The following is a 14,808-nucleotide window of genomic DNA, read 5'->3' on the forward strand; positions in this document are numbered from 1 at the left end:
ATGAAATAATAATATATAAATAAATAAAATGTGAATAAATAATAATGAACTAATGAATACAACTACAAGAGAAAATTAATAAATAAAAAATATTTTTAAAAAGCGTGTGCTTGGGGCTTAAATTGTATGGAGGACCAAAACTGCCAAAATAATAAATAAATGACTAAATAAAAATGGATATAAAAAATATATAATTCAAAAATTTAATCCAAAAATAAATAGAAATGAAAAAAAGCAACTTAATATATCTCACTAAATAAATAAATAAAAGTAATAAAAATACATTTAAAAAAAAGACGAGATTATAAAAATATAAATAAAAATAAATGTTGAAATAAATACAAAATATCAGTCAATAAATAAAAACGCTCTGATCTCACGTTAATTTATTTCATGCTACAGATGCTCTGTCAGGACGAAATGTTATTCAAATGAGGGGGCGGTCCTAAGCGTTTCTTGGGTTGGGCTCCTCTGTTGCAAACTGCCTAGTGTCAACGGGTCGGCAAACAAGGAAGTCTCGCCGGCTTGCATGAAGAGCTCCAGAAATGGACGACTATCTTGTCCACTGTCACCACAACTTGCGACTTGCGTTGCTCGACAACAAGTCGAGCTCTCCATGCAAGCCGGCGAGACTTCCTTGTTCGCCCGGCCCGCTCACTCGACCATTGAAAGTTTGCAACGGCGGAGTCCAACCCAAGAAACGTTTAGGACCGCCCCCTCATTTGAAAAACATTTCATCCTATCAGAGCGTCTGCAGCATGAAATAAATGTGAGAGCAGAGTGTTTTTATTTATTGAATGATATTTAATTATCTTTATATATATATATATATTTTTTCAACATTTATTTTTATATTTATTTTAATGTTTTGAATCTTGTCTTTTTATATATATATATATATATATACCATTTATACTTTTTTTTTAATTAAATTTTTTAATTATATTTTTTATATCCGTTTTTATTTTTGCTTTTTTATCAAATGTGCTCATGGTCTGCTAGTCTTCAAAACCGCTGCTGAGGGATTACAACTTTTTCCACAACTTGCAAGCATCAATAATTCCTGCGCCCGAGTATGTTTGGTCCAACCGCCTCACTGCCTCCCAATCCTGAAAATAAAATATACACGATTCCTGACCTTGAAGGCTGTGCAAACAATGTGAGTTATATTTTTGTAAGAGTAAGTGTGGACGGCAGAAGGAGAGAGAAAAAAGGAAGAGAAAAGCAGCTGAGATAAGGAAGATGAAGAGTCGCTGAGGTGACATTATAGAAAGTGATGAAGAGAGATAAAGCGTCTGAAAATAAAGTGCTACACTCGGGAAGTGGACACTATTGTGAGCGGAGAGTCGACAAGGAGCCCTCTGGCAAAAGACTTTCCACATAATATGGATCATTATCCCTCACATAAACAACGCAGACGTCCTGCAGATAAGATCGGAAGCTCACGCTTCCCAATACAAACCTCTTTTTCCAGCTCCAACAGACTGCGAGCGAGCTGCCTCTCTGCCTCTCCCGCGGCATCATGGGGCGACACAGAAAGGTCGTGACCTTTGTCTTGATCCGGAGTCGATGCCTCCCGCCGGTCAGTCTGGCAAACGTGCGTTTGGCTTGAGGAAGGAGATGCACAATCCTCATCCGTCGTTCCCAGCTGGAGATTAAGCTCACATTCACTCAGAGGGCGAGCGGACGGCTCTGTTCTGTCTCGTGATTGGTTGAGGGAGTCCGTTGCGACTTTTAGTTGCGTTTCGGATTTTTGGAGCTTCTGGCTGAGGCGCTGTACTTCGGAAGTAAGAGTGTGTGAACGAGTCTGCTCGTTGGACAGATCCTGACAACAACAACAACAACAAAAGAGACAGTCATCATCCTAAAATGTAATATTGTAAAGTTATGAGCTGTGATTTCTATAATCACCTTTCATCCAGAAACAAAGTGCTTCCTCACCATTAGTGAAATGAATTCAGTTTCATTCAAACTAATGTCTGCACTTTTCAGAACGATAAAAATCTTAATTAACCCAACAAATTTTTCCTCTTTTATAGATTGCCTTTAAATACTATCTAATACCATTTATTTATTTATTTGCGATATTTTAATTTTTAATGTTAACATATTGCTAATAGCTTAAAGAAGAACCTTTCTCTTTATGCCTGGTTTGGGACTGGATATAAATATAATTTATATTACTATTAATAATAATTTCTATAATAATAATAATACATATTATTATTATTATTATTATTATTATCTTTATACTGTCTTTTCCCTCCACTTTGTGTGACTTCAGAATTACGTTTTGCTGAATGGTATCTGGGCCTGAGCTTTAATAGTCCATAAGTAAGTGTGGGGGGGGGGGGGCACGTGCAGGTCAATGACACAGTTTAAAAAAAAAACGTGTGGCCCACTTACATTAAACTTCGATGTCAAGTAGCGGGACGCAAAATTTCATCCTGCGGGCACGCAAATAGCCCCAGGGCCACAAGTGTGAGACCCTCGCTAGTCTTCATTTTTGACAATATGAAGTTAATAGTAGCCGCAACATTAGGCACGGCAGAGAGTTGACTACACTTTTAAAACTAACCCAACTTGAGGGAAATAGCTAACTCAGCGCTAGGTCCAAAAGGGATCCAGCGCCAAGATTTTGATACACCAAGTGGTAAAAACTAACCACACTGATGAGTTAAAGCTACCAAGAAATGGGTTACCAGGTTATGGCTAAAAATAAGACTACGTTTATTACCAACATTTTTCTAAGAAGAAGAAGCAACTGGTGGAAATCCTTTAGTGTGTAGAAACAGCTCTCATGGGTGCCGTTCAACAACACTGCACACTAAAACCACTCAATACTGTATTCTTCAATGAATACAACCAAAAGTACTACCATGATAATCGACAGTGTCAATCAAATAACACTAATCATAAATTCTACATACAGCTCTTGTTAGTAATCTTATTAGATTAACATTACTTCGCTTACCCTGTCATATTGCGCATAAACCCTCTCCCATAGCACACACACGCACACATTTACACACACACCTGCAACAGTGACCTCATCTTGGCCTGTGCGTCGGTGTACTGCTCCTGCAGCTGCTGTTTACTCTCCTCCAGGCTGCTTAATCGACTGTCGAGCTCTCGCTCCAACTCTTGCAGGCGAGTGCACAGCTCCTTCGACTCAGACAGCTCCTGACACACGCACCTACGTGCACATACACGCGCCAAGAAAAGGCCACAGGCTGGTTGACAAGGATGTATATTAAAGCCGACGTAACAATCATGATATGCTTTTCAAAACACTTGAAATCGTTTGCTTCTGGCTCACTTTATACTTGCAGTTTTGATAATAAGCCGTTATTGGTAGTAACGTTGAAGGATGTCTCACTATTTGGCAAGTAGGTAAATTTTATTTGTTCATTTATTGCAGTAATTAATTGTGATTAACAATTGACAAAAAAAATTTTGAAAGAGTTTCTAAAGATGATGGGAGGAAAAACATTTGTCCTCAAAGTCCACATTCAATTTCCATAATTAACAGATGGGTCAGGTCATTGTTAGATCAGGTTAAAAAAAAAGAACGTAAAATATGCATTTAAAATGTAATAATCCTAGTAACAATATCCAAACGTCAAGATACGATAATTATCATGATATGATAATTGTCACGATATTGTGGGAGGTTAAAAAAAGGGGAAAAAATAACTAGCAATTATTATTTAAGCGTTTACTTGCTAATGCAAACACACATTGTAATTGAGTCCGTTTTTTGGAGGATCTCAAATGTGTTACGTTCATTTGGCCATTAGTGTGGGTCTGCAAGTAAGTGGCCAAAACATGCCCAATTAAAATTAGACTGCACTAATAAACTAACCACCAGAGGGTGCTGGAACCGCACAAATAGAAAACAATCTCACATTTTGAACAGATGTGCTGCTTTTAATATCGTGACATGACGACGACGATTTTGTGGAAATTTTAATATCACGATATTGCCGTCATCGTTACATTCCTAAATAGTAGTAATGCCATGTAAATGCTGGATAGGCCAAATAATTCCCTAATGTTTTATACAGCCAATAACTGTCGCTATTGTCGGACCTAAACTTACCATGTCCAGATTTGGTCCATTTAACCTTTTTTTCAAAAATCAATACTATTGATCAGTGTGTATTGTTTTTATAAATTATGGGCCAATCCAAAGAGTTGACATTTGAAAATCTCTTTGACAATTCAATGTTAATGGCTCAACATACCTTTTTCGTGTTTCCTGCAAAGTGATGCTTTTCGAGATACGAGGATTACGCCTAACGCCAGCAACATATTTGTACCTGTGATCAGCATCCAAGGCTCTCACTCTCTGGTTGCTGTGTTCCAGCGCCACATTGGTGCTCTCCAGCTGCTGTCTGAGTCTGGCCGCCTCCCGTTCCCGCTGCCTCGCTTCCTTCCGCAGGCCGTCCAGCTCCGACTGGCACGCCTCTTTCTCCTGCTCCAAGCGTGACAGGTCCAGCAGCGCCTGGTCCCGGGCCCGGCTGGCGGTTTGAGCCTCCAGGCCGGCGTCACGCACCTCCGTCTCCAGCTCCTCCTCCCGGCGGCGGGACGTGTCCAAAGCGCGACCCTGACGTTCCAACTCGGCCTTGAGCGTCTGCGTGGTCAACGCTAGCTGTTCGCTCTGAGTAAAGAGGACATGATGATAATAATTAGATATAAAGTAGTGCCTTGACGTCTACCTGCCTGACTGTGAGATGATCTTTCCCCTTTGAAATGAATGAACATGCCATTAATCTGTTACAGCATCCCAAAGAGCACCGACAAAATTACATGTTGCCTTTTAATAACAATATTAACATGGCATACACAACGGATGAGTTTGTCCACACTCGACAGCGTGCTGCACCCTGCTAAGCGCAGTGTGAAAAGGCCTGTCGGGTTGCGAGTGATTCTAAGGAGGCCCTGGCTTTTTATTGGGTACTTGCTGTGACTGGATTACTTATTATCTACTTATATTGTCACTTCGCAAAGATTAAAGTAGTTATATGACAAATAAAAAACGGCGCCACAAGATAAAAACACATGGCTTGCAATCATATCACAGCTGAAAGGAACAACATAAGCGTTACGTGAATATGAGAGCAAATAAAGCATTAATGACACCTTGTCGGCGATGCTGAAAATACGAGCCAGGCCTCGGGAGACAAAATTCAAGCTGCACGGCCGAGGGAACGAGCGGCATTGGAAATTCTTTGCTCTCGGCCAGTCAATAAAAGTTCTTTATAGACTCTGACACTAAACAAACGTTGACTCTGCGATGTAATTTTAATAACCCCTTTACTCCTAAAGGAGTGCTGCCATAATATCAGTTGATTATATCATATCACCACAAATGACCATCGTAACTGATTACTATAGTAACTTGTAATTAAACTTAGTTCATTTCTAAAGCAAGAAATCAGTAAAGTTAGATTACACATTACTTTAGTAATCTGTTACATTCATCAGATCCCGACAACCCTGGTCATCTAACTTTACTGATTACTTGCTATAGAAAGTAGCTAAGTTTGATTACTTAGTTACTTTAGTAATCAGTTACTTTCAGCAGAAACCGACAACCCTGGTCATTTGTGGTGATATGATACAATCAATTGATATTCTGGCAGTACTCGTTTAGAAATAAAGGGGTAATTAAAATTACATCAAACTTAGTTACTTTCTAAAGCAAGTAATGAGTAAAGTTAGATTACAAATTACTTTAGTGATCAGTTACATTGATCAGAAACAGACAACCTTGGTCATTTGTGGTGATAGGATACAATCAATTGATATTCTGGCACTACTCCTTTAGGAATAAAGGGGTTATTAAAATGACATCCCAATTACTAAAGTAACTTGTAATCAAACTTAGTTACTTTCTAAAGCAAGTAATGAGTAAAGTTAGATTACAAATTACTTTAGTAATCAGTTACACAACTGTAAGTTACACACAGTAATGAGTTACTTTAGTAATCAGTTACATTCAGCAGATACAGACAACCATGTTGAAAAACCTCCAAGTAATCAGTAAAGTAACTAGTTTTTCAAATGCGTTGTTTGTGTTTCTAGGTTGAAGACTCGAGTCAACACAAGAAGCAACAGAGGACGGTGAGGTTGTAAATTCCTGATCGCATTCAACTCCCTGCAGCTGAAGCGAACGGAGCATATTTCATGTTTCATTTAACATATACGCTCGAGTCGCCATTAATTCTCCGTATTTGCTACTCACCCAGCTTGTCAGGGGAGAAACACTACCTCAAGACATATGAACTGCAAATATAAAAAGCATGTTGATACTGAGCTGATGCTCTATCAAGAGACAAAGAGATAACCCCTGCACAATTCTAGTAGTCGTAATACATGATCTGTATCAAACAACACCTCGGCAACGAAACTGATGCGTAGCTTTGGTGGATACTGTTAAGAGTTATTTATTTATTTTTTTAAGTTTTACTTGGTCATAGTGTAGTGATGTGAAAAAAAAACATAATACGCATGCAGTAAGTGCAGTTCTCTGACAGCAGAATTTTTGATTAGTTCTCCAGAACTTGCATTAATAGGTATATTTATTCGGGGCGTCAAAACTAGTGCATTAATTTTGAGTTAATTTAAAGTTGATTAAATGTAAAATCTTTATTTGGAAAGCCTGTATTGGGGGAATTACAGTTGCAATGCAGCAGACATGTCCGCGTAAAAATTTGGCTGTAATAAATGTAATAATAATGCATATTTGTGTAGACTGGGGTCAAGTTGTATTTTACAATTATAAAAAATGTGCAGAATTTCACAAGTTACTTCATGTTAAAGATCAGATAGCTCTTAACATAAAAAGAAAATTGCACTGAGCTGTCACCAATGTCTTACAAATGCAGTTATGTCATCTAGTGGCAGAAAAATGACCAATACAAATCGATGTTTTTTACAGTAAGTACATCTTTTTAATTTTAACTCAATTTTATAAATTATAATAAAATTAGGGTATCAATGACTAAACGATGCAGTCATATTTATATTTAACATGTTTTCCACTTTTCTGTTAACAAGAATAAAATTTAGAAAAAAAATCATATTTTATTCTACATTTAGAACAGATTTGCGATTAATCGTGAGTTAATTATAAGTCATGCTATTAATTCCGATTAAAAAATGTAATCACCTGGCACCCCGAAAATTTATATTAAAATCATTTCTGAGAACATTTTATGCTGTGTAAAGAAGATAATACACATGGATGCCAAAGAGTCTGAGCAAATGGTTTCTTGGGAAAAAAATGATTTTATTTTTTTATAGTAACTTGCCGCATCCTTACTGTATATTAGAGGAAAAAGCCAAGGTGCAACTTCCTAAATGGAAGGTATTTATGGATCCTTTTCATGGTATTTCTTTCATGCTGACTAAGCGCTGTTCTTTTCCTTCGCTTGCCGTCTCTCTGATGACTTACAGTTCTTCTGCAAACAGCACGGTTGTTCTGTACCACTTTTTTTTTCATGAAGAGAATTTGTCTCCTTTTTCACATCCTTCATAAGAAAATGGGTATATGTGGAAAGTGCTCGTAATAAGCGGTGCAGTGACCTTTTGTGAGTATGGACGTTCTTGTCACCCACATAAATAAGTGCACCCTTTAACACATGTATTTGTTTGGCACAGGAGCATAAAATATAGCGCAGAAGCTCCAAAGTCAACGCTTCCACTAAACTTTGCTGGAAAAATACACCTTTAAAGGTCTTTGAACTGGTTCACTGCCATTGACGGCGATAGAAGTCAAAGGTCAGTTGTTTTAACTGGCCTGGCAGTTCTTACGTTTTAAACACTCACGATCTGATTTCGTCTTTCACGCAAATAGCTGTGATGGTAATGGAAAGTGTGTTGTCCGTGTGTTGTCCGCGTGCGTGTATACTCTCCAACCTTGCGCCGGGCAGCACGGAGGGCATCCACAGTGCCGCGCAGCGCGTCCCTGTCTCTCTCCAGTGCCGCCCGTTCGCCCTCCAGGCTGGCGATGACTGTCGTTTGCATGCCGTGAAGCTCGGCTTGACTCCGCAGACGGCACAGCTCCTCCTCCATTGCCGCGGCCTCGGACTGCAGAACCTGGCGCGCACGCATGAGACGCGAACGAGAGGCATGGTAGGACATCATCCGTACACATATCTACCAAACATTACAGAGAAAATGGTTTGAAGTGCGCCAGTGTTAGATTAACACTGTCTGAGTGTTAAATCTAACACTAGAAAAGTGTTTGTATGTGTCCACACCAATGAGCGTAAAATGTGACCGTTTTCAAAGTGTTACTTCTTTCCACACTTAACCAGTGTTACTCCAACACTGTATAGTGCTGCCTCAACAACAACAACAACAACTGGATGCATTGCTATTAAAATGTCAACATTGTGCTGGAAAATTCACCGGAAATGAGGGCGTGGTCAATTTAACACTCAAGGTAGTGCTATTCGGTAGTGATGGCAAAATGAAGCTTCATGAAGCATTTGCGATATTTTTTGACTCCTCTAGATGGTGCTCTTGGTTTAAAGATAAAGGCAAGTGCAATGAAAATGGATTACATTTGCATTGCATCTTTGAATCATGAGTGCCATCTAGAGGAGTCAAAAAATATCGCAAATGCTTCATGAAGCTTCATTTTGCCATCACTACTATTCGGGTTACACCCAACATCCGCCCTAACACTCAACAAAATTTACTCTGATAGTGTCATTTTTTTATCGTAACAGTGTTTATAAAAAAACACACACACACACACAACTTACTGCATATTTGATCGAACACTGATTTTTGGCATGTTCATCATGTGCAGACGCACAGGGCAACATTGCAGGGGGAAGTCGTAAAGTGGCCCAAAAATAATAAATTAAATCACTGCAAAATTTTCTTTGATCTTTTTCTTTTCTTTTCTTTTCTTTTTTTGTTGTTGCAATTATTATTGTGTATTGGCATGACGTGTCATTTGTATGGGGAAATTGCACCCATGTGGAGTCATCCGCTTTCAAAGAGATGTAGGGCAGGGGTGGGGGCCTTTAGAAATAATGGGAAATTACACTTATTGTAAATGTGGAGAGGAAAAGGTAAAAAGCGAAATAGAGAAATATTGAAAGGATGCAGTTATGAAGACAGCTTTATTTTATTGTATGGGAGACGGGCGTCTACAACTTGAACTGCAATTATAATTGCATTGCTAAAACAACCAATCTAATACGTTGTGTTTTGTACAATCAAGACTAAGAGAGGTAATAGATGTTACAATAAAATATATACAGTCCAATTCCATATGGAGACACTTTAATAATCGATGGGGAGACTAGACAAGGGCCTAATACAGAAATTAAATATTTTAACAGTATATTATAGATAATATAGTTTCAATTAATTCATTACTTTGTTAGTTACCAGGTTTACATATAGAAAAAAAATTCAGATTCAAATAAAACTACAAAATTGGGAATTTATAAAAACGTTTAGCCTTATAATTGACATGAATGTAAATGAGACTTAGAACAATGGTCCCTCTAGTATATATTTTGTGTTTCAGGAATTTGCTTGCTATCATCTGACAAACACAACACGAATATTGATTGAGTGACGTTTTACTTGTGGTTGTCGTATGTTTCTCATATTTCGATTAGCTTTTTTTTCCAAAGGGGAAAATGTATTCAAAATATTGACTGTAAGATGCCGTGTAACTCTACACCACTATAACCACAAGAGTAATATATTTAGAAAGTGTCATCAAAACTGATTCGTATCTTTGCGTGCACGTGTGTAATGATAAATGTCTGCTGTCACGCTGGTATTTGTTGTGTTCTTTTTCCTTCTTCAATGACTTCTGGCTACTTTTTTTTTTTAAAAACTCATTGCGCGTCCAATGCATGCACGCTTTTTCCTGGCTGCCAATTTATCATCACTACTACCAGCCGCGCAGTCTCCTGATTACTATTATTACCTCCATCAATCTCAAACCCGTTGCCATGTCCGCTCCCTCCCCTCATTCCATCATCCATACCTCGATCTGCCTTCGGGCCTCCCCGAGATTCTCCGCAGCTCTCCTCAGGTGTTGCAGTTGGGCCTCCAGGAGCGTCAGCCTCTGCTCAGCCTCCCACGTCTTCCTGCTCTGCTCCCCCAGCTTGGAGCGCAGGTCCTGGGCCGCCACGGCCTGCTTGTCAGCCTCTTCCTGGGCCTCATGGAGACACTTTGTCAAAGCGGCGTCAGCACCAGAAAGGCCCAACACGGATTGTTTTATAGTTGTGGGTTCTTGTTGAGTTTCTGGATTTTGGTCCAAGGTGGCCGTTTCTGTTTTCAACTGGTTTTCCGTCTGAATGTCAATGTGATCGCCTTCTGCTTCTCCTCTTCTTTTGGGCTTTATCACCTCATCATGTGGTTCTGCGTTCTCGCCTTTAACATGGAAGACCTCTTCCCCGACTCCTGCTTCCCTTGGCGTCACGATGAGTTCCCGTCGGCGCTCGCGCTCTTCCATCATCCTCACCATCCCTTCCCCTTCTCCCCTGCAGGACTCAGATCCCTGGACGCCCCTATTCTCCCCGCCACGTCTGTCCGACTGCTTCACTCCTGCGTCTTGGCGTTTTTCTTCCGTGTGCCGCAGCTTGGCCATTAGCTCTTCCAACTGCAGCTTCAAAGTGGCGTTTTCATTCTTCAGGTTGTGGAACTGGAAAGTACAATAGGAATTGTCAGACGTCGTAATTGTCTTTTAATTGTCTGATATTGTGCCTCTTTTACGCCTTTTACTGCTTCTGTGAACTAAGCTTGAAAGACACAAAAACACTTCCTCACATAAAAAAAAAAAGTATTAAAATAAGAAAATGTTATGTCATGACAGAATCATTTAAATCATTTTTGGCAGGTCATAAAAATAGTGTTCAAAGGAACTCTGCACTCACGTAACCATAGAAACTAAAAGATGAAGAGAAATATTCAGATAATGTATTTAACAAACAGCAGTTGTCAGTCAAATGAATATAAATGGCCACAGTGCAAATAATTATCCTACATTTTCAATGTATGCATTTATGTATGATCCCAAATCATGTGGCTAGGGTACAAAAGGGATCAGCCCAGGGTAAAAATATAGTACACTCTAAAAACTGTTGGGTCAAAAGTAACCCAATTATGGATAAAAAAAAATGGACCGATCCACTTTATGGGTCAATTTGACCCCACTTTCTGGGTTGTTATATACAAAAGGACCCAATATTTTGACCCAAGTAAAGGATCTGACCAATATTTATGAGTTGTTTTACATTAAAAGTTTGGTCAAATTGACCCAAGTAAAGGATCGGTCCACTTTTAACCCATCGTTGGGTTATTTTTGACCAAACTGTTTTGAGAGTGTACACTCTCAAAACAGCTGGGTCGACACTAACCCAATTATAAATAAAAAATGGGCCAATGCACTTTATGGGTCAATTTGACCCAACTTTCTGGGTTGTTTTATATAAAATTACCCAATGTTTTACCCAAGTAAAGGATCTGACCAATAGTTATGAGTATTTTTACACTGAAAACCCCATTTCTTGACTCAAAGTTGAGTCAAATCGACCCAAGTAAAGGATCGGTCCACTTTTGACCCATCGTTGGGTTATTTTTGACCCAACAGTTTTTAGAGTGTATGCTTAAATCGTATTGACAAACACCCATTCCCACTCATATTCACACCTATAGACAATGTAGAGTCTCCAGTTAAACTAATGCAATCCAAATTGTCAGTTTGACCTTCAACCTCAGCAGGCAGGACTGTCCATCTGGCATACAGGGCAGATGCCCGGTGGGCCGGTGTCTTTTAGGGCCGATATGGTGCTATTCAATTATTATTTCCCTTCATTTTACCCCAAGAGACCGGCCCACAGCCGCAGCCCATTAATCCATTTGCAATGTAAAGAGCAAACTGAACCAATAAAAATCAGTGGTAGGGCTACGTGGTAGCCAAGAGTGGTTAGGAATTGGGCTGGGCCGGCGGGCCCAAGTCAAACTGCCAGTCCAGCCCTGGGCAAGAATGATTCCTGTGCATCATAACCATCCTTCCCTTTTTGACCTCTTACCTCTTGCTGGGCCTGTAGCTCCTCCAGACATCTCCTCAGCCTCGCGTTCTCCTGCTCTGCTCCCAGCAGCCTCAGCGTCGACGCCTCACCCACTTCCACACTTAAAGGCTTCTGGTCTGAATACATCAAGAGTATAGGGGGGGGGGGGAATCAAAAGAGCTGATATGGGTGGAGAAATGGATATATAACATCATCCAGTTTTCTATTTAATGATTAATAACAACAAGGCAGATCCTTCCATAACATATTTCCTCTTATCAGTTAATTAAAATGTCTTAAATGACAAGGTGCAGAGAAGCAGAGGCTCGGACCAATCAGCTCGCTCAGCTCCTCGTCAGAATCCTCCTCTGGTTGGAGGAAGTGGCGGTGGGCAGCAGAAACCGGAGCTGGATTGCCGGCACTAGTGCCACCGCCGCCGCCGCCGCCTTGCCGCAGGTCCGCCTCCAGGCTCATGTTCACATCCAGTAGCTCGTCAACACGCTGCCGCTCGGTGTCACGCTCCTACACAGGGGGAAACATATCAAGGGGGGAAAAAAGGGAGTTTGTAGTTTCCTCACTAAAAAATACATTTTTCTGCATAAACTATGAGTATAAAATCTGGCTCTAAGCCTCAAATTTATTCTAATTAGATTATTTTAAACCATCGCGCCTGAGGAAGAACAGCTAATCAAAGACAGAAGGTGTGACCGATGAGGTGTCAGTCATTTGCCGTGCATTCATGGGCACAGTTGGAGCCAATCATCGGCACCCCCGCAACTTTGCGCGCTTCGGGAGCTTTGCTGAAATGATGTTGGCATAAGACTGGCGAAAAGAAGCAGAGCAAGTGAGGAACCTCAGGATTCTGAGGAGTGACAACATCCGGGCATTTCTGATTTTTCCGCAATGCAACGCTTCATTTGCATAGCGCAATGCTTTTGCCTGTGACTAGCATACAAACATTTGATCACATTTTGAAATCAAAATAATCCTCACAAATCAAATGACAACGGTCCAAAGTTCAATGCTTTTCAATGAGCGGGGAGCGTCCTTTCACCAAGAAAAATGCTGCATTCGAGCAAAGTAGGAAATCTGATTTAACCCACTCGGATTGTGTCAGTTCTGACCTCAAAGCATTCGAGGCAAATGTAAACACAAGACATATGTTCACGTGACACACCGTAATTTGGAATGACCGCATTAACAATAACAACAAACACTTTCTCGGAATCAGCCATCTTTGTTGTTTACATTTGCCACAAACGCTTTGAGGGTGGAACTGGGAAACTCTTGAATGGGATAAATCCAACCTCAAACCTTCCTTGAATGCAGCATAAGACTCCCATTTTGACTTGCGACGTAAACTCGGAATTGTCAATTCGGAACTTCATAAGTATTATCGCCTCCTTTTAATTTTTCATTGAGTGTAGATTTTTTTTTTTAAATAGAATTTCAAACCGATAACATTTTGCGTTACAGTAAACACTCCCAATGAACAACGTGATTAATGCCAGTTTGTTTACAATGCTAATGCTAGCTTAGTATCGTCAGCGCTGCTATTTTGTGGAAGCTAGAGAGAGTTGTCTGTGAGTATTTATCACAGCTACGCACTTTCATATTCGCATGCCATTAAAAATGGCCATCTTTGAGAATGAATCACGCTTCCGTGAGGGGCCGCGTCTTTTGTGGTGTAGGGCAGTCAAGTGAGGCTATGTTCACATCTTGCTAGCTGTTTTAAAAGTTGCACTCTCCCCAAGATTCAAACTCCAAACCTCAAAACTCATTCAGTGCGATGCCCAAAGAAACATAACCTTTAATATTAAATACAAACCCCATTCACAAAGCTGTTGACAAAAATGTAACATTTAAAGTGCATATAAAGCCAATAAACATAGCTGATTACACTGTAAACAATTGAACAATGCATATTCATGAATTATATAGAGAAATCCTTCAGCAAATTATAAGTGCATCTTCCCATTACGAAAGAACCGATCTCCTCGTTAAGACAGAAATATTCCAACCTTGCGACACACGGGCAGGATCAGTGGGAATCTAATGGTAATTAATGTTCTTGCCGCGCGAAAGGTCATACGTTCACAGGGGCGACCTTCAGTCGGTGCAAGTGTGTCCACGTGTGCGGTAATGACTCTGCCGTGATTGTGATTTGTGATTGTTGCGTTTAAGCAGCACTGCGCTTCTGAGCCTGACAGAAATGTGGCATTTAAAAAAAGCAATGAGTGCACCTGCTTTGAGGGGAACATTGGGCTATGCTTAGTTAGCATTCTCGTTAGAGACGTGAACTAATTTGTCGCAGGGTTATTGTAGTTTTGGAATTTTTATTTTAGTTAGTTTTTATTTCGTTTTTGAGTTTTGTTATTTAAATTTAGTTAGTTTAAATTAGTTCATCAGGGTGTTTCTAGTATATAAAAAAAGAAAAGAAAAAAGAATGCTTTAGTTTTAGTTAGTTTCAGTATTAGTTTTCATTATTTATTTATTTAATGTGTATTACTTGTGCACAATATTTAATAAACACCATGGTAAAATGAAAACACACTTTCAAACGTCTTTTTTTTCCGTTAATATTGAAATAAATATACTTATAATCACATTTAAACTCATCCCCAAAGGCTCATGCATTAAATTAATAACGGTACCAAAGACTAAAACGAAGCACATTTTCGCTATAATTATAGTTAGTTTTACTTAGTTTTTTAAACATAAATTGTAGTTTCAGTTAGTTTTCGTTTTT

The 14,808-nt window shown here is 39.5% G+C and overlaps 1 protein-coding gene and 1 long non-coding RNA gene across 2 annotated transcripts in view; one reads left to right on the forward strand and one right to left on the reverse strand.

Annotated features, from left to right (window-relative positions):
• ccdc88b (coiled-coil and HOOK domain protein 88B) overlaps positions 1-14,808 on the reverse strand; it is a 57,962-nt gene that overhangs the window by 20,625 nt on the left and 22,529 nt on the right. The window contains 7 exon segments of the mRNA XM_086085407.1: positions 1,463-1,825; positions 3,037-3,196; positions 4,323-4,663; positions 7,927-8,106; positions 10,031-10,690; positions 12,081-12,196; positions 12,392-12,581. Of these exon segments, the coding sequence (XP_085941533.1) occupies positions 1,463-1,825; positions 3,037-3,196; positions 4,323-4,663; positions 7,927-8,106; positions 10,031-10,690; positions 12,081-12,196; positions 12,392-12,581 (2,010 nt within the window).
• On the forward strand, positions 3,319-6,532 carry LOC147168623 (uncharacterized). The gene is made up of 3 exons (XR_015096006.1): positions 3,319-3,389; positions 4,370-4,667; positions 6,091-6,532. It is a non-coding gene; the product is annotated as an uncharacterized LOC147168623 (long non-coding RNA).

Source organism: Leptonotus elevatus, chromosome 9 (assembly GCF_054856555.1).
Source record: "Leptonotus elevatus isolate MCC_2025b chromosome 9, RoL_Lele_1.0, whole genome shotgun sequence".
In the NCBI taxonomy this organism is placed as follows: Eukaryota; Metazoa; Chordata; class Actinopteri; order Syngnathiformes; family Syngnathidae; genus Leptonotus; species Leptonotus elevatus.